Source organism: Anser anser (genome assembly GCF_964211835.1).
Source record: "Anser anser genome assembly, chromosome: 1".
Classification (NCBI taxonomy): Eukaryota; Metazoa; Chordata; class Aves; order Anseriformes; family Anatidae; genus Anser; species Anser anser.
The window spans coordinates 13,556,909-13,584,009 of NC_139720.1; the positions used below are offsets into that span (position 1 = coordinate 13,556,909).

The 27,101-nt window shown below is 39.8% G+C and overlaps 1 protein-coding gene across 2 annotated transcripts in view; it reads right to left on the reverse strand.

Moving 5' to 3' along the window:
• The window catches only part of RELN (reelin), a 293,768-nt gene that overhangs the window by 8,134 nt on the left and 258,533 nt on the right, over window positions 1-27,101 (reverse strand). Inside the window, exons 45-63 of one of the 2 annotated variants that reach the window (XM_083821372.1) lie at window positions 25,668-25,917; window positions 24,082-24,250; window positions 20,458-20,598; window positions 18,928-19,105; window positions 17,434-17,627; window positions 16,128-16,384; window positions 15,242-15,396; window positions 14,090-14,304; window positions 13,244-13,421; window positions 12,328-12,503; window positions 9,921-10,027; window positions 9,273-9,515; window positions 8,569-8,744; window positions 6,878-6,951; window positions 6,047-6,208; window positions 5,541-5,698; window positions 4,427-4,646; window positions 3,226-3,423; window positions 2,707-2,805 (exon numbers count right to left, since the gene is read on the reverse strand). In XM_083821372.1, the coding sequence (XP_083677498.1) occupies window positions 2,707-2,805; window positions 3,226-3,423; window positions 4,427-4,646; window positions 5,541-5,698; window positions 6,047-6,208; window positions 6,878-6,951; window positions 8,569-8,744; window positions 9,273-9,515; window positions 9,921-10,027; window positions 12,328-12,503; window positions 13,244-13,421; window positions 14,090-14,304; window positions 15,242-15,396; window positions 16,128-16,384; window positions 17,434-17,627; window positions 18,928-19,105; window positions 20,458-20,598; window positions 24,082-24,250; window positions 25,668-25,917 (3,350 nt within the window). Of the gene's footprint in view, window positions 1-2,706; window positions 2,806-3,225; window positions 3,424-4,426; window positions 4,647-5,540; window positions 5,699-6,046; window positions 6,209-6,653; window positions 6,687-6,876; window positions 6,952-8,568; window positions 8,745-9,272; window positions 9,516-9,920; window positions 10,028-12,327; window positions 12,504-13,243; window positions 13,422-14,089; window positions 14,305-15,241; window positions 15,397-16,127; window positions 16,385-17,433; window positions 17,628-18,927; window positions 19,106-20,457; window positions 20,599-24,081; window positions 24,251-25,667; window positions 25,918-27,101 lie in introns of those variants that run through there. The other variant, XM_083821373.1, reaches the window with a different exon arrangement.

The window sequence follows — 27,101 nt, forward strand, 5'->3', positions numbered from 1 at the left end:
GCTGGAGTCTCTTTCAGGTGAAAGAGTGGCAGGGTTGTAAGAGCACAGAGTCCAGACTGTGTTAGACACAGACCATCAACAGCTCCTGGAGCCAGGGATGGCTGGAGTCATGGCTTTCTGAGACAAGGTCAGAGAGCCAGCAGGGATTATTTCCAACCTGAGAGTCACAGAGGTTTCCTAAGGTGTCTCTGCTTTGGGAAGAATAAGCCAAGGCAGAAACCTACTGACTCCCTATAAAATGAATGGAAAGTGGTAATTACATCATCCTACTGAATGATTTTATTTCAGGCCGTGACTCTCTGCTCTTTCTCTGGGAACATGGGTGGATGAGCACCCAAGGGACAGCGCCTCCTTGCCTCTTATGAAAGAGCTAACCCGGTGAGCTGGCTTACTTGCCCCAGGGGCAGGCAGGCTTTCTGTGCCTGACATTTCCAGCACCTTCATTTCTAACCCCCCCCCCTTTTTTTTTCTTCTCAGTTTAAATTGTATGGGGATTTACAGTAGGTGAAAGAAAATTTACAGTGGGTGAAAGAAAAGAGCAGACAATGAAGAAAAACATGTCCAGAAAGTACAGGATTGCTGACACATTGCTCCTACTCACAGGACCTTTTCTTAGTATTTTAGGTACCTTCAGGCATCTGAAGGGCCCTTACACTGCTGCTGGGAGAGGCAGGCAGACAGGCAGCGTGGTCTGGGAGCTCAGGCTGCCTCTGTCTGCTATGGGGTGCTGAGCCTCTCTGCAGTTACACACCGGCCTTTCTAAGACGGTTCTTCTTCCTTGCCCACCTTCTTTGTCTTTCAACCATTGAAAATCCCGGGAAGTTCAGAGATTAAGGCCCACACTGGTCATTGGAAAATGTAAGAATATTAAGAATTAAATGTAAGTCCTATCCCTAGTATTCGTAGTGCAGCTTAACACCTTGGTGGCCCTGGTGTGTGCAGGATGGCCTAGGGTTAGTGCTAACAGACACTGATCCAGGCTCCCTTCTGCATGCCTGGAAGTACTCCATGGCAATGGCACAGCATCTTCATCGTTTTACAGGTGAAGAAGTTGAAGTGCTGAGGGGTAAAGTGACCAGTGCGAAGTGGCAGAGCTGAAGGAAAACCCAGGCCGCCTGAGGGAGCATCTATGTACAAAGAAGAAGAGAAAGAAGGAGGCACTGCTTGCCCATCTGGTTCCTTCCCTAGGCAAGGTGTGATTGCTTGCTGTAGCATTTCTATTGCTTTTTCCATTCTAGTATAAAATGGATCTTGTGATTGAATTGTTACCACTTGACTTGTCTGTTTAGACCACAACTTGGCAAATCTCATTGTCCAAGAAGTTCTTCAGAATTCAGCCTAAGAATCCCTTTTTAAAAGCTCATTCCTATTTGGATTGATGGGTAATAATAGTATGCTCTATTTTTTTCCCATCTGTTTTTTCTCTCTATTTTTTTTTTCAAGTGAAAGGCAGAAAGAAATGTGAATATTTTATAGCTAGCCGTTCCCAGTTCCGTGGTTTTCTAAACATTTCCTGCAGGTTTATGCTTTCATATCTTTATTGATGCAACATCGTACAGCCACTGATGAACTAAGCCAGGAATCCCATCCATCCCTCTGTTCCTTCAAGCTTTAAGCTTAATGTTATGGAAGCAGAGCCCAGCAAGGTGTGTAAAAGCAGCAGAGCGTGTACAGTTACTCAGTGTTGGGACCAGTTTGGCTTGGGGTTGATATGAGTGCCATGCAAGCTGGTGCTGCTTGGTGGAAGGAAGAACAGGGCTAACTAGCAATCAGATAATCCACTTTGCTATTGTTACAAAACATTACTTGCAGTGTCTGTGATAATTCAGATTTAAAGACAGAAACCTTATAATTACACAGTCTGGATGTTATCCAAGCCTAATTTCTTCATTGTTGGTTTTTAAATTATTCAATAAAAGGAATGTTTGAACCTATCTATGGAGCAGGCACGCCTCTCTCTGCCAACCACTGTCAGCGATGAGTTCCCTCCCGTGAAGCCACTAGCATTTCACTTCTACTGGAACTAAATTGTTAGAGAAAAAGCAGGTCATCTCTTTGTGACGTAACACAGGAAAAAATGGGTTAGCTGCGTGCGAAACCCATCTCAATAATGGGAGAATCAAGAGGGTGAAGACACTTTACTTGGTAAAATCTTGACAAGGGGATGAATATAGAGCTCGGACCATAGGAACCTGATATAGTGAACCCTGTTTCTGAACAGTATCCTTCTTACTAAAAAAGGAAATGAATAAGGCATTAGTTGCTAATGCAAATTTTTCAGAGGCACAACAACATTACTCTGTGCAAAGAGCAATACAGCAGACACTTTTGTATCTTCAAAAGGACATAAATCAACTTTATATGGCAGCACAGCATTGAACAGAAATATCCTTTCTTATGTTCCAGCACAATATATTTCACAGTCATCGCTGCATTACAGGAACACACCAATACTTGGTGGTGATAAAGCCCCGCTTTCCCTCCTGTGTTTTTCCACGAGACAAAACACATAACCCTGCTGTGCTGCTTATTTCATGACCATCTTAACTGCTGCTGGTTGCTGCCAGGGCAAAGCATTAGCAAAGACTGATTTTCAAAGGTTTCCCTGGGCCAAAACGATTCTTACTGAGCTTAACACTCGTGCCATGCTGGAGGTATTTCAGTACTTTCTGAGATGGGGTGGGATGAGGTGAAGCTGATACTCACAGGACGACTTCTACGTGGTCCAAAGCCCACTGATCATGACCTGTTCCATTGTGACGGGGCTGCCACCAGCGCAGTAAGACTCCTTTCATTCGTGCCTCCCTGTCGTCACAAACACAAGAGACTGTGAGAGCTCCAGACTATCAAAGTCTTGCACTTCTCTGTCTAACCCTCAACATGAACTGAGAGCAAAGCCAAAGCATTGTTTGTACACCCCAGCACATCAACATGCTATAAGCACAAAACCTTTAATGGTGAAAAATGCACACACAGAAGGACGAATTAAATACTTTTTTTTTTCCTCTTATCTTCCGAACAAGTATTCTGTTGGTATTTTTTTCCAAAAATTTTTCTGAAGACTACACTGTACATTTTTAATATCAGCCTTCCACTTAAGCTTCCTTCTTTGCCTGCCTTCCTACCAACCTTTTGTTTTTCTTGCAGTGATGCAAAGATAAAGCCTTTCCTAGCAGAAATCTATCTTGTGCATTTAGAGGTAATGAAATGCGACTAGGTACTCACAGGGGAACATTATAAGACACTCTTTGGGCGTGTATGAAGTCCTTTGGCTGATGCTGTGCAATTACTTGCCATGTAATTCCATTATTTACACTGTATTGGAGGAGCACTGCCTTGTCTACAGTGTTAGGATCACTTAGATTGGTATTGCAACTGTCTGTTTGTGAAATGCTTCCAATTTGCAAAACAAACATGATTTTGCTGTAAAACACAGAGAGATAAGGTATTTTCAATATGCAAAAAGTATTCAAACAAAGAACAGCACTTCCAGATTTATTGCAGTTATTACAAAAATTCAGGATTCTCAAGAATCAGTACTTTTAACAGGGCAAAATAAACTGCTCTCAAGTCTCTAAAACACAGCTCTCCTTTCAAACTAATAATTTACTATGCATAACATATTTCAATATATTTGAAGGCAATAGATACAATTTTACAATGTTTCTTCACAAAACTGAGATACATAAACAGAATAAATATGCAAATGAGTGTATTGAAAGCTAAAAAGGGGCAAATAAAGGTTGAACAAAGAGTCTAAAAGATTTCTAATATTCTACCTAGGTGTTCAGGCAAGAAATGAAGTGTCTGATTTATATCTGGCCCAGCTGCTGATTCACCCTGTTTCTAATCATTTGTTAGACAGCTAAATACAAAACCAATCCAGAAAACTGTCACTCTCTTAAGGGTCAGCACAGGCTGGTCACATTTGTTTTTCTATGGCCATAGAGACTTAATAGATGAAAAAGATACTCCTGCTCATTGCCAGGTGAATATAATTTTATTTGACAACTGAAACAGAAAAATCAGTCCATAATTGCTAATAGCATCTTTACTCATGACTGCCATGGAGGCACATACAAACATGGGATTTGTCTTATCAGATCAGGCACTGGTCCAGACAGTCTGGTATCCACCCTTTGCCAATGGCTTCATCGTCAGTTCTGGCTTACTAGGCAGTGCTCTGTTGGGCATGATGAAAACATCTGACCTTTTCACCTGACATGGCTTCCTCCTCACTCTCCATCTCCCAAATGAAAGTCACAAAGCGTTCTGCCAACCCTAATGTTTATCTGCCAGCCACATCTGACTGCACGGTACAGCCAAGTTAGTCCATCCTCTTCATGGCCCACATGGCTTCACATGCATAGGAATAATTTCATTTCTCATGAGCTGCTGAAAGAGCATTTTATGCTCACAGTATTACCTTGCTCGGGTGAGATCCAGAGGCTTAGTCACAGCTTGTCGTATCTGACATCCATTAAAATAGAGTGAATCTCCATGGGCATAGGGTGCCAGCTGTCCACATCCATTCCCTATCACTCCCCCCTGAATGGTTTCCCAGTTTATTTCAGTGACTCTTTCAGATTCAAAATTATCTTTAATATAACTGGGGAGATCGTGGCTAAAAACAGAGCAGTCATCACCTAGAAATGACACAGTGAAGTTATAAAACACACAAAAATCAAAAGAATTGGGAAAATTCAGTTACAGTCCATTGTAATTACATTCAAGTTACAGTATACAGTGTGACTATGGGCCCAGTATACAGTGTGACTACAGGCTGAATATGTTTCAGCAGATTGATTAATAGTGCACACATTGCTGTATAATATTCATTTTTATGAAATCAAGGCTGCCAGTCTATTATTTTTTACAGCAGTGTAACTTCAAATATTGCAACAAGGTTTCTCCTGTTTTACACTGGTGCCAACATGGGAAACCTCAAATTGGTGGTTGAAGGGAAATGCCTTTAAAACTGGGGAAGAATCTGATCTCATAAAGTTATGAGACTGTCCTGGAAGTCTCTAAACACTCCGGCTCCACTCCCACAGAGCACTTATAATTTCTTGAGGACACTCGGGTACCATTAGACATCTGCTCATCTGAATTGCAGCAGTAGAGCAGAACGGTCTGTTGTGATAGGGCACAGAACTGAATCCCTTGCAGGTGCCAGTCACCAATGTCTGGATCCCATGTACACGTCCCCTGGGAGTGGGAGTGACTGCACCATTGGAAGGAATACAGGGGTGAAAGCCGTGTCTGGGTAAGCGTGTAGCCACATCGTGCCTTCCATGAGGACTGAATGGACTATAAACACAGTGCCAGACAGCTGAGACTACTGATTCAACCCAGGAAGAGTAAAGGAAGGGAGTAGTTGTTACTTGCAGCCCTGCCAAATTATGAATTTATAGTCTGTTACTCAAGCATTCCAGTGATAAATGTAGACAGGATATATCACTCTGTCTATATCTTTTGTTTACTTTTGAGTTAGATTAGACTGTAGCAGATGTATAAGAAAGAAATTGAAAAAATGAAACCTTGATATCCTTCATCACAAATGCAAATGGCTCCAGTTGTGCAATATCCATGACCACTGCAGAGCTTAGGGCATGCTTCCCCAATGTACACGTGGTCGATTGCCCAGCTTTGTTTCTCTAGTTCTTCTCCTTTCTGAATCCACCTGAACTGAGTTGCACTGCAAATGTCAAAACCCAAATACGATGCTATGACATCTAGCAATTAAACACATTTGTACAGTGATGTTCAAATAGGCCAGTAGCAGATGAAATGAAAAATGTTGTATGCAAGAGCTGTGACTAATAACTAGAAAGACAGACCAAACCTGAATGGGTGGCTGTTACATTATCGGCAGTAGACACTTCTATTAACAAAAAGCTTTCTCAAAAATAATTAATTATGTATCAGATCTAAATCCAGCAATAAAGAAGCATTTTTAATTCACCAGTTGTTCCAAAGCTGACAGTGCCAGAAAGACAGCTGACATTTTATAGGCCCACAGTGAGCTGACCTTTTGGTAACCTACCTGGAAGAGACATGATCAGGCAGCTGGATAGTTATTCTTTTCCACATGGAGCTGTTGACAGAGTTATAGATGGTAGCTTCATGGAACTGAAATGGTGAGCAGCCAATGCTATTAGATGAGGAAGGAAGACAGTGTGTCTGAACGAGCTGCCATGAATCTGTCCTGTAGAAAACAACAAAAAAATATGTTCTTAGAACAACTGGAAGAATAATGAAAGGTAATCTCTAAAGTCACGGCATTGCCTGTCTTACTAAACAAAACCAATAGATTGTTAGTGAGAGTTTCCATGCTTTGTAGCCACAGATAGACAAGAGGTGAGAAGGTGAAACCCTGGTGCAGCCTTGGAAGACTTTCCATGCCCCATGTTTACCCACAAACATTTAAGCACAGAATATATCTTCACTTTTACAAATTATAATGCAATATTATACTACAGCACAGGAAACAGTGTTATTAATTTTTCTGTCAGTTACAGACCAAATCAGAATTAAGTAACCTCCGCTTGATTACAGTTTGGTCCTAAATGTACAGTCCTGTACCACTAAAACAACAGTTTCCTGTGAATGTGGCTTTCTGTGAGCACATTTTTAACAGGAACATGTTCATGATTGTAACTGCAAGCTCAATGCCATGAATCTGTCAGCATCTGGAATAAATTATAAAGAGAATTTATGGGAGTTATGTACACAAATCCCAGTGCTTGCAAACAGGATTTGTTCAGATCCTGTTACGAGATGAACATCAAAGTGAATGCTTTAATAAATAAAAGATTTTGAGGTTTTTAATTTCATACTATTTTTTTTTAAGTCTATATATTCTGCTCTCATTTACCTTGCATCCTTAGTATACTCCAGCATCACAGAGTGGAGGTCGCCACAAGAAGTTGCCTCACAGCCAACCACGATCTATAGCATAAAGAAAATTGGCTGCTGTAACAAGTCAGGTAGACATTTAATGTGATATATGATGAAGTGGTGCTTTTTTTTTTTTTCTTTACAGGCTGTATAAAAAAGTTTGTCAACTTATATGTTGGAAAATAATTATCAAAAGAGGGTGGAAAACAAAAGACACAATACTTCAGGTACTGCTTTTACTTAATTTTACCTCATTGTTATTTTCAAACAGAATCCTGACACTAATTTCCTAAATTTGAAATTATATATCTAAAGAAATATTGTTTCCGAGGCACCAGGACGTGGAAGCTCCTCAGCGTTTCAGGAAGTGAAATACTGAGCTTTGTATTAATCACCTATGAAATTTATAACTCATAATGAAAAGATGTGGGTGTGAACTCAAGTCAATAAAATTTAACAACTGAATTATTCTGAATATCTAGAGCAATAAACATATTTGTGCCATGTTAGAATAGAAAGATTACCGTACTCAATATATAGTAGTGAATAGGTAACAAAAGCTATATTTTAAGAATTTCAGCACCAAATGGTAGCCATGCACTACAGCTGAGTTCTTAGTTTAGAAATAAAATCCTTGCTGTGACTGGTGAAGAAAAAGGAGGAGAAAGTCTGGAGAAAAACACTTTGCAATGACAGCTCAGTAATACAAACAACTCAATGTTGATGGGTTATCTTAAATGTTGCCCTTAAACCAGAGGAAAAAGATGATAAGCTGGGCAAAATAAGCAGGTTGGAGGGTCTTGGCATGCAGTAGGAAATAGTATGTGAGACTTCTCTTTTATGTAATTCCTTTAAGATGGCATGCTGTGTAAGTGGGGGAAGCAATGCTTTGAGGGAGTATATTAGTCAATATAAAATAGGCAACAATGTTGAGAAAAGGTGAAAATTTGATCAAAAATGGAAAAATCTGGAGCTGTCTTGTCAAAGAGAAGACCAAGAAAAAAAAAAACACAAAAAAACAAGGAAAGAGACAACTATTGTTATAACCTTGCTTTTATGTTTGTTCCTGGTTTATTTAAGACATAGTGATTGGGGAAGGGCCCATTTCTGGGAAGCAACTACAAAGGTATTTTCTTATTGCCTCTGTCTATTCAGAATTCCACTTTAACAAAGCAAAATATTCAGAAACGTTTCTCTGATTATTTAGATCACTTCCCATGACACAAGTAAGCAAAAGGGGTACTTCTACTCTGAGCACTCCTGCATTTTCAATATGCCAGTTCTTTTCCAGCCCACATCTACCTTGCCTTTTCTACTTATTCACTAGGTGAGGGAAATGGCATATTCTGCATGCCATGCATTCTCAACTTAGAAAATAATTCTTACTCTGTCTGATGATCCAGTAATTTCTGGAGAAAGGGATTAAACTGCCAATCTCTCTCAGTAACCCCCAAAGCATATAGACAGTCAGAAGAATTTGACATCTCACATTCATGCAACCTTTCAGGTTCCCGTTACCTACACTTGAAAATTTTCCTATATTTTAATATAAAATCATTATATATTCATCCAGTTGTGCTTCCTAGCTGGAAGAAGAAGAACTTCTGGAGAGAAATTAGATGATTTTTCATTACAAAATTTACTTTGTAGAGAGAGAACATTTCTTACTTTAAACTGCATCATGTATCCTGGTTGTATAATAAGCTCCCTGGAGGACAGGATGTTGTGTGTTTTGTCCTTTTTCTTATTTGGCCAGTAGAGATGGAATGATGGATTTCCACAGAACCCTGCAGTCCTGACTGCATTAGGGTAAAAACTCCAGTTTTCTTCATGAGAGGTGCCTTCTATTAACATGAGTTAAATACAATTACTGTATTGTCTCAGGAAACATCAAGGTTTAGTAATGAATCCACAGAATCACTAGATACAGTACTTTAGCGATATAAACACTAAATCTACACTAGCTGTTGTGACACACAACAAGTAAGCTACTAGCAGACATAGTATAAACATCAGCTCCGGACAGGTAATTAAAACGTTTAAATAATAGTATTTTTTAAAATATGATTAAATAAAACTTCCCTACCCAAGAATTTAAATGAAATGAGTTGGACTGAAAATAAAAAGCCTTCTTATAGATATGTCCATATATTTACACAAACATACCTAAATGTACTTGTGTATATATATATGCATATATATAATACAGACATCCCCACTAGTAGCATGAAGAATTGAATAGAAACAGTACTAGTCTACAAAACAAAAACTTTGCAATGTTAAAAAAGAAGAAAAAGTGTGCTTGCAAGCTCATAGGGCTTTTCTCAAATAAGATCATGGTATACAATAGAATAGCTGTCATAGCCTCTTACCATCATCAAATGTATCTACCAGCTGACTGGGGTTGATCTCTGCTCCCCCAATCAGTATGTTATCCAGAGCCCACTGCGCCCGATCTGGACCTGAAACCACGATCCCATTGCTGATGGTGAAAGGCTGCCACCACCTCAAGCGGGTTGTGTTGGTCAGAGCACGTTCGGGGAGCAGGATGTAGTCATGTCTGACTGAGATATATTTTTGGTAGTCCATCTCATGAAGCAAAGTCCAGCTTATCCCTAGAACGAAAAGACGCTGATTTAGTAATAAAAACAAGCTTAAGGTAGAATCTTCTAAAAGATTTCAGGGAGACAGCAGGAAATCAGAAATAATAGCTATGTTCTCCCAATAGGCAAATCTTAACTTCTAAGGGTAGTTGGCAACTGTACTCATTACAAGAGCAATTTTGTAATTGTATAAAGCAATCAAATTGGCTAGAAGCCACTGATAACTAAAATCAAGGAGGGGGATTATTGAAAACTTTTCCTGAGCAATAGATGGAATTTTTAGATGGAGGAAGAACATTACAAGGACAAAAATACCTATCTTATTATTTTGGATTGTTATGATGACTTCTCAGATATTTATGATGCTTAAATACTGAATATGGCTGTAGTTTAGATGAAACTTCAAGATGTACTTGCCTCCATCAATGGAATAATCTAGCAGCACTCCCTCCTTTCTGCAAGTTGGTCTGTGGCATGTTGTCATGTTGTTTTCACTCCCAATTCTCCCCCAGTATTGTAGAAATCTAAGGGTAAATGTACAGGTTTACAACTGTTAAAGATCTGTACAGATCAAGAAGTTTCCTTTCTGTAAGCAGATATGCTGAAAATGCTCAAAATTTTTAAGCAAGTAACGCTGATGTATAAGTAGAACAAAGGTTTCCAAAAACATTGCCTTATAATTCCCACTGGAACCTCATGAAATTCAACAAGGACAAATGCAATGTCCTCCTCGTGGGAGGGACTAACCCCCTGCTGTGGTACAGACTGGGACTGACTGGCCAAGAGCAGCTTTGCTAATTGCTTCCTGAGAGTCCTGGTGGAAAGGGGATTAAACATAATTTAACAAGGTGCCCTGGCAGCAATGAAGGACATAAAAAATGTTGATAAACTGAGGTAAAGTCATTGGAGGCCACCTAAATTGTCTGGGCTATAGCATGTGCCCTGAGAGGAGAGGCTGAGGGACCTAGGCTTGGTCAGCTTAAAGAAGATAGGACTTCAGGAGGATCTGACAGCAGCCTACAGGGAAGTCATTAGGAAGGCAGAGCAGAGCTTTGCTGTGGGGCATGGCAGGGACCAGGAGACAGTGGTTGTGCATTGAAACAAAGGAAGTTCTGACTGCATATAAAGGAAAAAAATATTACTCTGATGGTTAACTCAACACTCTCCTTGGAGTTTTTCAAGACTCAGAAGGACAAAGCCCTGAGCAGCCTGGTCTAAATTCACAGTTATCCCTGCTTTGAGAATGAGGTTGGGCTAGGGACCTCCTGAGGCCCCTTCCTACTTGAAAGGCTATGTGATCTGATGAATTTTTGCTGAAAAATAGAATTCTTTAAAGCCATTCAGCCAAGGGACAAAGATGCAGAAGTTGTCTTCTATGTGATGTCCTTAACTTGTCTAAACTGATGTTATTTCATTGCTCTCCAGTTAAGTCACCCTTTCTACCTCATGCAAATGGAACGGGTCTTGTATGGGCCCACAGGAGAGGCCGACCAGCAGAGGTGATGTTCTGAACTCAGTGGGAGACAACGCTAGTGCCTCAGGAGTGGAGCCAGTGGTGCACAGGTGACAGCAGTGTCTTGCCTCTTTGCAGGACAGGCATTGCTGCCTCTAGGATGTTCCTGGTGAAGGGGACCTGCTGCTTCACCGGGGCATGGAGGGCCATCCTTTCCACTGTGGTAGGGTGGGCCTTGGTCTACAACTCAACTAAAAGCATCAGTTTCTTGACAAACAAGACACAGTTGGTAGCTGAGTCCAAAAAACAGTAGGGAATGGAGACCTTTCTGACAGCAAGCATGGTGTTACTAGCCATGCTAAGAGCACTGCAGCTTCCCCCACACCATTAGTTGCGCATCACCTTCCCCTGTTCACCACATCTCTAGGTCTGGCTCTGGCAGGGCATGAGGACTCCCCTGCTTCTCATTGCCACGTCAGATATACCTCTGGGAAATAGGCATTTTTAAATGAAAAAAGCCACAGCTCCAACTTCACAATCTCCTCAAGCATGCTGTTTCCCATTTACTTTCATTTTTCAGTGGGAATCTGTCTGAGAAAAGCTAGTCATGTGTGTAAATGCTGACAAGACCAAGCACTGCAGGGAGGTATTCTCACGTCTCAGGCCTCTGGTGTAATCAGTGGTGAGATGCAGAGAACACCAGAGGGTGATTCTGAATGGAGATTGTCCTTGGATGCCACCACTGCCCCTTAGACTCCTTTCACCTCTGATGATGTGGGGGACTCAGGGAAGCTAGACTCCATGCTGTTCACCTCTTGCTTTGGCCACAGTGGCTCACAGATCCCATCAGGGAGAATTTCTGCCAAACACATCCTTATGGCCTCTACCACCAGTGACAGCTATCTCAACTGTTATGTTACCTCACCCCTGTCTTCTGGGTCTACACTTGGGGGTGTAAATATCTCCCTGTGTTACCAATCCACCAAGAACTATCATATATTCAGAGAACCTCATGCTTTCCGCCAACTTGTTTTTCAGTGAAAAGAAGTTTCTGTGGCAATTCTGGAATATTAAATGATTCCCACTCACTTCTCCAAAAATCCTCAGAAAATCCTCCAGTGAGACACTGGAGGACCCAAATGTACTGAAGAACATCTCCGAAATGCTGCAACCATCCTCCCTGAGTGCCATGCAAACCTTTGCTCCATTGGACATTGTAGCAAATTAAATCATAATCTAATTAGTGTCTACCTGAGATAATGCTCTGCTTGTGGTGGCTTAGGAATTCTTTGAGCTACAAGCTGTATTGCCTGCTGCTTTGTGAGCATTTAACAGAGTTCCCCATTGAAATGACATGGTAACATGACATACTTTGCACCCCGCAGGTCCAGATCTTGAGTGACAGCCTGTCTCACGGTAGCACCTCCAAAATAGAGAGTTGTGTCTTCTGCTAGAATCCCACACTCAGTACAAGTACTTCCTCCTTCTAAGGACATCCATAAATCTGGTTTAATTTCTTCATTGTCAAAGCGCTCTTTCAGGAAAGTCTGTAATGAAGGTGTTTAACATAAAGCACAAGTAATTATGATCGTAAGCCTTTCTGATGGCCAGAGCTGGAACTGATCTTCTAAATGTATTTGAAAGACTCACAAACACTGTAAAGATTATTTCTTTTTCCTAGGATTAATGAACATAGATGAACTGGATTGGCTAAATATGGAAATATTTTAGGGCTAGATTTTAACATATTTGGGAGGTAATCCAGTACATTAGAGTTTCCATGTGCAAATGAATGGGTCTAATTCATAACTATGGTCATCCAAGACTATGTAACACCACTCCACATATCCAGTGTGTATGGTAGATATTATTATTTTATAATTTCTCCCCAGCAAAACTTGTACTGTGGTGAAATTTCAAGATTTTTCTTGTATTCATTGCTTCAATAAGCTCTAACATGATAAAGACAATCCTTCTACAGGTCTTGATCAATGATCATGTGTGCAAGGATGAATTCTGTCTAATGATAATCTAAAGATGAACAGTGAACCTTATCACAGCTTTATTGGGCAGTGTTATTTGAAAATGAACAAAATAGTTCTTGGATACTGTAGTACTGTAGTTTTGTTAAAAATGATAAAAGGACTGAAAGTGGATTTGAGTATCTTCAGACTGTCATGAATCAAAGCTAATTTTCCAGTGCGATTCTCTCTCTCCCTTTCCCTTTTTTTCATTCTCAGCCAAAAACATGTCAAAATTCACTCTTTAAAACATGCAGTAAAATTACCTTCAGTGTTTGGGTCAGATAGCAGTTTGGACCCGAGTATCCAGGATCACAGATGCATTGCTCTTTGAGGCAGTCTCCATGACCTCTACAATTTTCCAGACAACCAGGGCCCAGATAGAAATTATCAATGGCCCACTGCATATCTGAGTATTTCTGATAGAACCGAAACCTCACGGGACTACACGTACAGAAACAAAGAAAACCAGACAGATATGTATGAAACAACTTTGCTCAAATGAAAACAGGTAGGTGAAATACAATATACTTATGACTGTACTATCCTCCAACCTTCCACAAGTAATATATATCAGTCTCTGTTGAAATTGATTTTATGACATATCCATATCTTCTTCACAAATGTACTATTGGTCACATATGGATGGATTTTGGTCACTGTGGAAGCTGGAAAAATCTATCCTGGCTTCTTGAGAAAGAATTTCATTTATGGTTATACTTTCTTTGCAAATTACTCAAAGAATATAAGAGATTTTCCTTTTTGCAAAAAAAAAAAAAATAGTTTGCATATGTGTGGACTACTGCAGACAGCAAGGGTAAGTTTCCACTCAGTAAGGTCATAAATTTACTCCCTAATTGAACACAGCTGCCTGAACAGAGCAGAACATGCTGTACTGGAGCAGACTGCAGAGAAGCAAGAATAACTGCCATTTGTTCAGACCAAGAGTCATGATCAATCTTGATAGGAAATAAAATCATACAGTGTATGATAAACATAAACATTGCAAGATGCACTTTCTTGAAAGAAAATGAATAGGCAGATGTGTTTCCTGTTGTGTTTTTTGGGACGTGCTGAATCCAAGACAAAACAAGCAGTGAACTTATACTTACTTGCCCACGAGGTTTTCAGGCAGTGAGTAAGTTACTCTTTTCCACCCTTTTGTGGGAAAGAAAACAGATGGCTGTGAAACACTCCCAGAACATTTTGGATCAGCTGGTAAACACTGAGGTACTAAATAATTCCAGCTAACACCAAAGTCAGTGGAGTACTGCACATGGACCTGATTTTGTGCAAGTTTTTCCGAGGTTTTACATCCAACAGAAACCTAATAAAGAAGAGAGCATAAGTAAATTAGAATTAATTGTGGTGGTGATTAGAGTTTAAAAAATGTTTGAACCTGAAAACTGACGGCTGATTTTTGCTCGAAATCATGTCAGTAATAGTGTTTGTATGGTACCGGCCATCTGCAGATCTCATCCCAAGATTTCCAAGATTGAGAACAGTCACCATATTCAGAGTTTCAACTTTTTTCTAGCTAGATCACCTCTCTGGATATCCAGGTTTTGTCACTTGTGCCTGTACCCTATAACTGATAAAGCTGTTTTCCTCTTCCACACGACCTAATATTTGGGTATTTCAGGGGAGGCCACCCCAGTCAGTTTTGTCCAGTGGACCTTCTTTATAGGAGAATTGTGCAAAAAGCTCTTACAACTTCCATATACTGCTGGATTATTTCTTCATTTTAGGTAAAGGGTTGTATGAAATGTGGTTGATTACAGGTTTGATGTGAATGCATGCCCACACAGATGAGGTGTGGCCATTTTTGAGCTGCTTTCCCTTCACCTAACATCTGTATCAAAATGGGCACCTTATATATATATTTAATATTCTTTATATTATTATTTATAAATATATATATTATATACATTATATAAAACACATATATTTATAAATATATATATTTAATATTCTTCCTATATCTTTTATATATATATATTATATATTCTTCCTATTCATATATGATGTCCATACAACTTCTGTGCTGGAGGAGAAGAGTGTGTCACCTCTGAGAATGGCCCGCAGTGTTAAAGCTTACCAACAAGTTGTAGGTGAGACAAATAACAACAGCCTAATAACAACACTTTTCCCTGCAAAGAATGGCTTATGCATAGTTATAGACATCATCATAGCTCTTGAAAAATCAGCTTAGAATTGGAGCAAAATGGGTTTTAGAATAATTATGTAGAAGACAGGGATTTTACCTTGAATTGCATAATCCAGCCTTCTGTTGGAGTCAGGTCATGGGTGACTGCATAAACCTCTCTGCCATCATGGCTCCCACAGATCATGACACCATCAGGAGACTCACAAAACCTCTCAATTGAGCAGTCATCATGGAATAACCAGTGTTCATTCACTTGAAAATAAATGGGAACGTAATTTTCAGTGACAACATAAGGTACAGAAAACAGTCACAAAGTAGTGTTAACCATTAAAGGTATTTTATTTTTCAGCCTACATTAGAATTATTTAGTATTACTCCTCAGAATGTCAGTACCCCATCTTTCCCATGTACATATTTATTACATTTATTGCTCAAAGCACCTCTTACTACTTTCTTACGTAAACATTATAACATTATTTTTTAATGTTCAAGAAGTAAGGCCCTGAGGTTTATTCAAAATATAAACTTCTCTTGCACTGGATGTTTTAAAAGAATTTTCTTAAGGATGTTGACTACATGTCTGCACAAAGTATACCCCAGCACTATGACTTGCTAAGCCTTGTGAACATTCAGAAATACTTCCTCCTCTACAAAATTTATTTGTAAAATGTAACTTAACTTCCCTAATGGATATTTAAAGAAATTAACAAACAGAAAACAAACCAGTTAAGAACCCTGCTTAGAATAACCTTTGAAGATAAATTCATCTTCTAAGTAAATTCACTTAGTAAAAAAATGAAAAGTTACATTGCACATTTTCATTTTGCATTTTGTGAACTAAAATAATAAGCAAGGACACCGGTAGTGATGGGACTGTCTATGACATCCATCACAGTGAGACAAGGATTCAGAGGTGCAGCAAGATTTAGAAGTCACTGCACTGACTTCTTGCCCTTTAATTCAGACCCATGTAAAACCTTTACCTGTAGTTTTGTCTTCCATAAACATGTCAAAGGCGATCCTCCCAACGGGCCCTGCATCGGCAGGGGAGCGCTCATGCTGTGGCAGGGGAGCACTGCTGAAGGTGTCAAGCATCACAGTCCTCTGGTCAGCTGAGCCAGAGATCAAGACATTGTCGATAGCCCAGTCGTTCTGGTCCAGACCATCATGTTTAGGTTGCCACCAGCGGAAGCGTGTCCCAATGGTTTTGGCATCGTAGGGAAGGAGGATGTTCACAAAACTGAAATACAACACGGAAGTTAGTTATAGGAAACCCACAAGAGGAGGACACTTCTCAATGCTCTGCACCAAATATTTTGACCAGGTTCACTTCTGTTGTCTCCTAGAGCAGGTGCAAATTGGGAAGGCAGAGAAAGGTTAGGTGATTTAGCCTACATTTTCCCATGGGAGATTGCCAAAACAAAGCCCTTTTTGATCACTCCCAACGTTATCCCCTGCACAGCTGCTCAGAGTAAGGTGGGGAGGGTCAGCAGCCAGACTGGCAAGGTTTGAGCAATCCCACATGCTCAAACCATGATTTAAGAGTTTTGCAAGAGATTGAATTTAACAAAATGCAATCATCTAGACTACTAGGGTATGACCACAATGTCCTAATTAGGAAAATGCTAAGAAGGGAAATGTTGAAGTAAAATTAAGTTTAATAATTTCAACCTGGAGCAGATAGCAATATTCCGGTACAATGTTCTTATTTCCCTTACAACAGTAGTCAATAGTACACATAAATCACTGGGCCAATTAAAATGCTAATGATTTATTTGTGCATTCAAATAAAATATCAAGTAATGGGTCCTTCCCAGCCCCCTTTTCTATGAGTCTTTTAAACTAATAAATGAGGAAGAGGTCACCCATATCTATACTGGTTTGAACTTCACAAATGTCCTAAAATTGGGTTTGAGTTTAGTGTAGACCTTTTGACGGATATCTGCAGAAATTCATTTCCTCCACTGTTTTCTAACAAGTTCAAGTGGTGAATTTCTGCTCTTGTCAGTAATGAACTAGATTGCAAATGAAAGTATCTTCAAGACCTGGATGGACATTATTGCGGTAGCTGTCTTCCTGTATTTCTGGCCTTGCGGCTGAACAAATGCTGATGCTCAAACACATACTCTAAAGCCATTCATAAATGCTCGCAGGACTGGACAGGCCGAACTCTTAAAGATCTGACATCCAAACTACAGTAGCAATAAATCAGAGAGGTTGTTATGAAACAATATAGAACACTTGACCTAGTACAGGAAATTATATATGCAGAAGAAGGTATTTACAAACCCCGGTTTGCTGAATTGGTCATAGAAAATTTCCATTAAGAGGCTCCAGGTAATTCCACCATTCACAGAATACTCCAGCAGTACTCCTTGGTTGCGGTTATTGGGAGTTATCAGACATCCATACATGAAATAAAACTGGATGAATTCTGCATTGGTGAGGTTCAAGTCAACTGTAACTAACGTACGGCTGCAGCCCTTAAAAGTAATGAAAAATTATGTTGGCTGGTGCTGTCTGGCAAAACTTATGAACATAAAAATTGGTAGATTATGCAGTCACTACTAATAAAGCTTCATGTTGTAAAACCTTCAAAACAGTACAACTTCTACAAATTATAATAAAAGTAAAGCTACAACAGAGCAATAAATGACTTTCTCTGAGAATAGTTTCAGTTATGTTCCATCTTGAAAATACATACGTTGGTACTTGACCTACAGCTTTATAAAATTAAGCATCAAGAATGACTTCACCTTTATGCTGAATACAAGAGTTACAAAAATCCACACCTCCAGTGTGCAACACTAGGTTCTCCATGCAGAGTTAATGATTCACTGATTATGTGCTAATCGTTCAGTTTATGCAAACCATCGAATGGCACAACAATTTTAATTTGTGTGCTTTCCCATAATTCCTGCTTAGTCTGTTAATTAGTGGTTCCTACTTAGTCCTACTGGAAGGAAGTAGAAATGTAAATGTTTCTGTCAATTTATTTTAGAAAACTTGCATAGTTTGAACTAGTTCCCTTGCGTGAAAGATTTATATAAGCACAAGTTTTATGTTTCTAAAATAATATTTTGTCATTTTTATAACCCTGAGGCTACCTAGAGCACACTGTAATTCAGCAGCAGTCGGGCTTACACAGCTATGTGTGTAGCTAAAACACAAGCAATTTTACTCTAAGCTAACACTGAAAAAAAAAAACGCCACAAACCAACCAACCAACCAACCAAACAAAACCAACAAAGAAATACCTGAAGGATAAGTCTACACATGGCCATATTTTCAAGGAGCAAGTGCACATTATACACATGCAAGTGCCTAGTTATTAATTTACCTCCGTGGGCTGATTAGAAGCTGCACCAAACTGCAGTCTCTGTGGACATTGTAAGAGCTATGAAGAGGCTATTATCAGAGGGTGGGTCTGAATGTCTACATACTTCAACTGTGCTTTGATCTATCAGCTCCACCTCCAAAGGCCCCACCACTGCTGCTTTCAGGAGGCCTCTGCAGCATTACTAATTTCCTGGCTGCAGCGTAGCCAGGATCATGGTATCTGCTTTCCTGGAGTGTATCTGGCCGGCACCAGGCTGTAGGACCCACCTGACTTTGTCCTTCAGCTAACTAAAGGATATATATTATATAGACAGGTAGATATAGATATGTTTTGTGTTTACTGTGTTAATATTTTTTTAGCATGTTGCAATTCATTTAACTTTTAAAATCAGTCCTGCTTATACTGTCAAAAAGAGCAAGGCAGCCTCCGTGCCGAACACCAACCCCGCTGAAGTGAAGAGCCATCCCCGAGGCCACCGCTCCACAGACGGTGCTCAGCTTGCCCCCGTTCACTGTCAGCCAGTTCTGGCTCGACGGTGAGCGATTGAAGTTATCCTTCAGTTGTGTCGGAAGTGGGGTCTCTGGCTCATCACAGTAGAGCCCCCCCCAGTGCTCATCGCAGCTGTAGAGGAAAACAAATGCAAAATTCAGCTGGCAAAGTCCCTGCACAGAGATTTAATCAGTGCCACGTTATCCCACATCAAGGTGCCGTGTTATTCCATACAGAGACAGTCTGCATCATTTACTAGTGCACAACTGGCATATGGGGATCTCAAACATCTGCCACTTTTTGAGGTTGTTAATATGAAACAAAAACAATTTTTGGAAGGATAGTATTGTGTACATGTTTTTTCATTGTTGCTGATAATACAGAGTACAGTCCAACATAGAATGGTATCAGTAAAATACATTTTACTGTAATAGATAAACCTAAAAGAATGTGCTGAGCCTAAGAATGTCCTGCTAATGTTAAATTTTAAATGTTTCTGTAAAGTTCTACTGGGTAGATACTGTTCTTTTAAATGGTCCCTGTTTTTTGTCTCTTCTGAAAAACCTTCTTCTTATATTGTGTTAAAGTTTAGATAAAAGCACAGAAAGTTCTACTACTACGTAGATTTCACCAAGGAGGCCATGCCATGGTACTTCAGTGCTGTTGGGATATAGGACAATGCCAGAATATGTGTATTCTGCAGTGGAATATATTTCTAACAAACATAGTCACAGCACAATTATACCACTGTTCTCCCATTTCTGCTATCATCTGTGGACTGGAAAAGCAGCAGATCCATCTGGAAGGTATTTCTCTGTTGCCAGACAGAAAATCTCGGGAGGTCTAGTTGTTGTTTGTTAGCTTTGCAGGGCTCTGTGTGTGTTGTTCTATAAAACACGTTGAGGATCAAGTCCATCTGCCTCCATAGTCAAACCCTGCTATGAAGCAGAAGCATCAGGCCATCAAGCCAACATGAGTTACAAGGCAAAAATAGGCCTTGTGAAGAACTGGCATCTATTGTTTTGCTTAGCAGATGCATCCCTTTGCCAGCCCTTGTGCTCTGCACCCAGCACCAGGATGAGGGCAAGGGGAGATGACGTGAAACCCCTTGGGAACCAGGGATGACTTCTGGGGAGCTCAAGCACTGTATTCACAGAGGGGTGTGCAATCTCGAGGAGTCTCTTCTCCCTCCCTTATGGGAAGGTGGTCAAGCCGCAGCGTAGGCAACAGCAGAGGCTGCTGGAGAAGGGACCAGTGGTATCATCCATGATGTGTGAACAGGCAGAGATCCGCCAGAGCCAACCCCAGCATTCACCCAGCCTGTTGTTATTTCTGTTCCTCAGCAGTCGTGATGCCCTGCTCAGTTTTAAAAGCAAAACTCCTTCCTTTTAAATTGTGTCAAAACCTTTCCTGAGATTTTGTTAAAATTACAGAAGAGTGAAATGCTGCAGTGCTGTATAGGACAAAGGAAAAGTTTCACTTACACACAGTTATCTTGGGTGCACTTTCCATGGCCGCTGCACATGTCTATACAGCCATCCCCAATGTAGACGTTATCAATCGCCCAAGTTTGCTGCTTATCAAAAGGAGCAGGCTGGTGCCAGCGGAAACGAGTTGCTTGAGACCTTTGGGGGAGAAAGAAAAGAAGAAAGGTAGTGCACTACCTAAGCTAATCTTTATTTTGACTGAAGGGAAATTTCAGTCTTGCAGCTGGACTGCTCCTGGAAGATTTATTCAATAACAGCACAGCCCTGGGCTGATTCCTGACAGCAACAAGGTCCCTGAGAGGCCAAGAAGGGAGCTCCCAAATTCTGAGAGCAGCCCAGGAAAACCTGCAGCTGGGAGGCAGGGCTGGGCTCAGCTGCTGCTGTGGTCCCGGTGCAGCCCCAGGACGTGCTGGTACCAGCTGCGGCTGGTACAAGTCTCTCGCTTGTACAAGTCTCAAATAAATTTGACCAGCATGTTAATGAAAGGAGAAGTGGCGTCCCAAATTTTGTAATGGAAAAGAAGGTCCTCCTAGCTGACTGTTTATGGTGCATTTTGCCCATCCTTGAAGGGTGAAGTGACAGAAAGTGGGAAGTGGCTTGTGTAGATGCTTTGCGGGACAAAGCGCATAGCTCCATAGCACACCAAGAATGCAAGAGATGGGAAAGGGAGGAGAGCAAAGCAGGTGGCTGTGTTTGGCACAAGGGAAAAGAGGGTAGGAAGAAGGTGGTATGCCCGAAGGGATGCTCATAACCATGTTCCAGCTGGGTCCTGGCACAAATTTGAAGCTGAGAGATAACTGGGAATTGAATCAAGCTGCGATGACCCCAATCTTACAGGTTGCATCCTGAGCCTGAGTTTCAGTGCTTCAGCGATGAACTAACCTGACTTTTTCTTCTGTGAGTCCTCCTGGCTGCACTTACATAGTGCAGCTCTAGACAGTAAGTTGGCTCCTATGTGAGATACTGCGTTTTTAAATCTACGGGGTCAGGTGAGCCCTGTGTGGGACTTGTGGAGCCAGTGATGGTGTGACTCTGCTTTCACAGTTTCCTCCCTACCCTCCAACTATAGCTTGGCTGGCAATGTTAAGAAATGATCTATGGTGCAGTCCTGGCTCTTTTCAATAAATCATTTTCCTTTTTTTTTGATTAAAGGTGGAATTTAGTTCCCTATTCAAACACCTTATTTTGATGCAGCTATATGTGAATTAAATGTCTTATCTCCCAAGGTAGATGATGGAAACCCAGCTGAAACAGTCAGGGGACACCAAAGAGCTATTCATCTCACACAGCTGTAGACACCACTATGTGAATAGCTGTGAGTAGATTAATTTCTGCAACTTTTCAAGAATACCATTTTAAATTCAAACTAGTCAGTGTTTTGCTATACAGCACCAGATGGCAGCATTGAACTTTGTGTAGTCTGTTTTCTTTAAAAACTCAGTTGTAAACCCCAAAACAAATAAACAGCAAAATCCCCCCAATTTATTCAGTGTAAAAATAAACCTTTTCAATGTTATTCTATGAATTATTTCTTAATAAATATATTGCGTGACGTGAATGGATAACAAGTTTATCCAAAGAGAAATCTACTGCTGTGTTGTCTAGTTGTTCACCAAACAGCATTTTTAAAAAGAAATGCATAAACTGGGAGGAAGTCCTTGAGGATTAAAGACAAAAATGTATATCTCACTCTCTCTGCTTTAGGTTTGGCACTTCACTAACAACTTACAGAGCTGATGCTCCTGGGAGAACCTTTATATTCACATTTGCATTTTAAAATCAACTGTAAGATAAAACTAAGTGTTCATTGCCTTTTGAAGGCTACAGGTTATATAGCACACTGGGGTACACGAGCCCTAAAATGCTATGTCAGTATGGGGGCTGTACACTAGACAGAGCTGTTGACTAAGTAGCCTGCAAGTCCCTAAGATATACAGATATAAATAGTCAGAAATACACGTGCTATTATGCAGCTTGAAGTAGTAAAACAGCGTAAAAATTATATCACACCTTTACTAAAGGGCTGCACTATTCCTTATTCTAAAGGTTAAGTTTTCCATTGCTTGTGAGCTAGGGTTGTAATAGCCTCTCTCACACAATCCCTATCTTAATATCTCTGGGAAATGGTATTGCTTGAGCCAAGACATATAGTTATTGGACTGGAGAGAATAGCAATTTTTTTTTGCCTCAATAGGGATCAGACTTCTTCCTTTGACATACAGCACTCAAAAAGATTTCAGCTTTAAAAGCACAGCTATGTATAAAACTGAGTTAATCTCAGGTGATATGTTCCTTTTAGGTCCGAATTCAATTGGTTTGGAGCATCAGCCCCAGTCCTGATTTATCCTGTGAAGCCCTAGAAAATCATTTCTGAACATAAATTTACAGGCTTTTTATAAGGACTGTTGAGGTAATGGATTTTGTAGACAATACATAGTGAAACAGTACAATAAGTAAGCAGAGAATATCATCCCTGGGAAAAAGTCCTAAATATACTATTACTTGGCATAAATCACTGCAATGGAGATAGGGAAGAGTCTAGATGCCAAAACAATTAGTAACAAAACATGGACTTTTCCACTGCCAGTTTCAAAACTTGTGGCAACTGTATAGGTGCTCTCAGTACAATTTCTGGAAAATAAACATCTCTGTTTCAAAACTTCTATGTGCGTTCATTGGCATCTTTCATAACAATCTTCTCAAACAGGTGTAAGCAATGCCTTAACTCTGGCTACATCTGTGACAGCAGTTAGCTTGGCCTATGCCTTTGGTTAGGAAATGGGGCCCAGTGGTAGGAGAAGAGCTGTAGAGTGAAGTTGTGCAGAGAGCTTGACATCCACCTTTGTTTCTGGGTTTTATGTTGGCCTAGCACTACATTGGTATTATCAGGTATGACTGCACGGGGGACAGTCACAGCTAACAGCACGAGATGAACAAGAATTGGAAGTCTGCATTACCAAGTTGGTCTTATATGGATTTTTCTGACAAACAAACAAAAAACCAACCAAGCAAAAAAAGTGAAACTGTTTTCGGGGCATCATGATGAAACATATGGCAGTGCTCCCACTAGCAGTCAGTGCTCCTTTCACTGCATAAAACACAGCCTCCCAACAAATCCCACAAAGACAAAATAAAGTACAACAGGGAAGAGGAGGTGAAAATGGGGCATGTGTAAAAGTTGAGAGAGATCCAAAAGGTACAAGGAATGCACAGAAAAACAAGAAGCCTAAAAAGTGTTACTCTTAAAACACCAGCTCATAGCCAAGAACAGCAAGAACAGGATGCAGGTGGGGGATTCAGACAATCAGCCACCAAAACAACCAGATGTAGTGAGGGTGACAACACCAAGAGATTCTTTAAAGAGTTCCCCCTGCTCCTGCCCCTCCCCAGGACAAGGCACAAAATAATTTCCTATTTCTAAATAACTAAGAAAAGTAAACATACGTAGTAGCTTTGCAATTTTTTTGCAAAGCAGGATGGAGTTTTCTTTACTTATGTGTTGCTATCTATATGGACCAAACAAGAATGGCAAGGTACAATTATTTTAACACTATAATGTATCATATCTCAATACACAGACGTGTATTTAGATTTATTCTGCAGAAAACCAGAGAGAGGTACCTAGTGTAGGGAGGCAGAGGCAAAGTAATCCGGGTCCACTTGTTGAAAGTGTCTGATATGAGAATCCTCTGGAGATGGTACTTGTTACATTCCACATTAGTGGGAAGACAGTCTCTCAAAATCGGGTGCCAGGTCAGTCCAAGGTCCACTGAATATTCCAGTTCAATAGCTAAGGGTGGAAAGACAGTAAGTCAGTTAATTTAGAGACTCGCATGCATAGGTCTACGACAAACCTTTAGTCACGAGACTGCTCTGACAAAATAAACACTCAAAACTTTTCAAAACTTTGTGTTGGGAGCACAAAGATGATGGCAATGCTGGAAGATACATTATATGTTGCTGAACAAGTATAACTCAGGAGAAGGCTGCAGTACCCATCAGCCACCTAACTCAAAGGACCACAGGTGCAAAGATAAAGTAATCTGTCAAGTCACCAGGATTAATTCAAGCCAATTTCTGTAGCTGCAGCATACAAGAAAGTGATGTGACAGCATCACGACCAGAAGCTTTTTGTTTTTCAAGCTGAATGATGAGAACTCAGCTGGTTGTAATCTCTGTGTAAGGCAGAACAACTCTCAAATTCAAACTTTTGGCTCTTCAACAAGATGGTTTAGTCACTCTTTCCATGCCACTCCAGACCAGCTCATTTCAGTATCCAGCATAAGCAATTTTAAATTGAGTTTGTTAGTCAATGAGCTTATTTTCATTCAAACACAATCTACCCATATTAAACTAATGTATTCATTTCTAGCAAAAATCAGCAATTTCATTATTTTGCTGTTTAGGGCTTATAAATTTTATTATGAAAAATAAAGATTAGTCAAGCTCACTAAATGCTTCAAGTTAAACTTAAAGTTAAACATATAGATATATACATACAGTTACACAAATAAAAGCATGCGTATGTACACGTACGTATATATGTGCAAAAACCTGCTCTGCACTGAATGTGCATTGTATGGAAAAAAAAGGAAACTAAGGAATAAAAAATTACATCATTATGTGCACATGCATGTATATATGTTTATATATGTGTGCATAGATATATGCACACATTCATACATAGACATATGCATACAAATATATACGTACTTACTATTTCATATGGATTATACACATTTTCACAATTGATTCTGACTTAGCTTGTGTCAGAAGTAGGCTAATACAAATGATTTCGTAGTCATACAAGTGCAAATGAGATCTGAATTGAACCTTCTCAAAAACTGCAAACCCACAAAACAAGAAACATATGCTGGGAACACCCAGCTGCTTATTATTAGAACCAGAACATCATCCCAAGCAGTGGATACAATATGCTGGCAAATAGACTATAGTAAGACAGCTGTTAGTATTTTTCTTAAATTAGTTGAACTACAACTTAACTGCCTGGAGGAAAAAACATACTTTAGTTTATCTTAGACTTCAGATACCAACAATAAATGCTGATATTACAGTTCCCGACAGAAACATGCAGTTTTCTTTGGTTTCTCAGTTCTTGTTATGATGGATAACGGAACAATAAAACAGGTGAACTTTCCCATACGAGAGAGTAAGAGAAAGGGCAGGATTTACTAGGAAGTCATTACCATAGCAGGAGTCTGTGACAGAGCAAGATGCTGCAAAATCTATTTGCAAGAAGGAGTCTTCGTTGACAACGATGTCAGTGGTTACAACATAGCGGGTGCTAGCTTTCTCGATGAACACCAAAGCATCCCCAGTAGACCCACAGACTGGCATCTTTGTGCCACCAGGATGGAGCAGCCACTTTCTACTATCCAGCGTGGTGAAATCATCTTCTAATACTGTATTGCCAGAGATGTTTCCTCCAATAAGAATCTGAAACATCATAAAAGGAATTGTTATTGAAAAAAAATCATGCTTAGAAGTCTTCACAAATGCACACATGACAGGGAATCCTGGAGGAGGAAAACATTGAGTGATCTATGCATATATGTATTCTTATGGACCATAATAGACAAATTTACTTTGTAAAGATTTTATGTTATGGGGAGGGGGAATAGCTTTTTCCTGTATAGGCATCCTAAAGAGATTGGCTCAGCTGTACAAATCTGAAGTTTAAGGAGGTGAATTCCATTCTGAATGAAGTACAAAAATAAATGTTGATAGGAGCAAAGTGATTACACTGTTATTTTTCCCACTGACTGTTCAGCTGTCCTATAATCTGATGAACTACTACCAGATTGCATCTGATGATTGAACTGGGGCAATATTCTTTGTTTTGATGTTGACTTTCAGAGATTAGGATTTTAAAATTCAACAAATAAGGTAGAACTAATTCTTACTTGTTATTCTGAATTCAGTTACTGATTCTTCTGAACTAATATAACTAACTAACTTCAATGAAGATATAGGAATGAAAGAATAAGATTTTTTTCATTTTTAAATGGAGGGATGCGAAGTAAAATTTTGTAACATGGATGGATGTTTAGTGTCCAGGTTTTTCCTATGGACCTGAACTAACTGCTATAAAAAAACAAAACAACAACAAAAACAAACAAACAAACAAAACCATTAATGAATATTTAAGCAAATTCAGCTGGGGCAGCCTAATAACACTACTTTGAGTGCAATGACTTCAGTGGAGTTTCTTGAGATTTATACCAAATCATACAAAGCAATACAATATACTCTGAATAGAAGCAAATCCCAAATATGAAACAAAACTTCAATTGCTTTCAAAATGAGAAGATTGATTTAGATTGAAGTTTTTCTCTATTTTTTCCTATTACATTCTACCAAGGAAATTACATATTTGGATTGGTTATGATTTTGCATACTAAGGCCTTCTGCAATGTGACTCTGTGGCTCTACCCATGTATTAAAGACCTTCCTAGCTCCTAAATAGACATTCAGCACCCAACATAGAAACAGTGCATTAAAAGCACAAAATTAGCAAACTGCAATTTTGCTCAATTATTTTGCTAGATTAGTATAATTCTGGAATATCTTTATAAAAAGCATTTTTGCTTGACCCAGTGAAATGACATGCGCCAATAAAA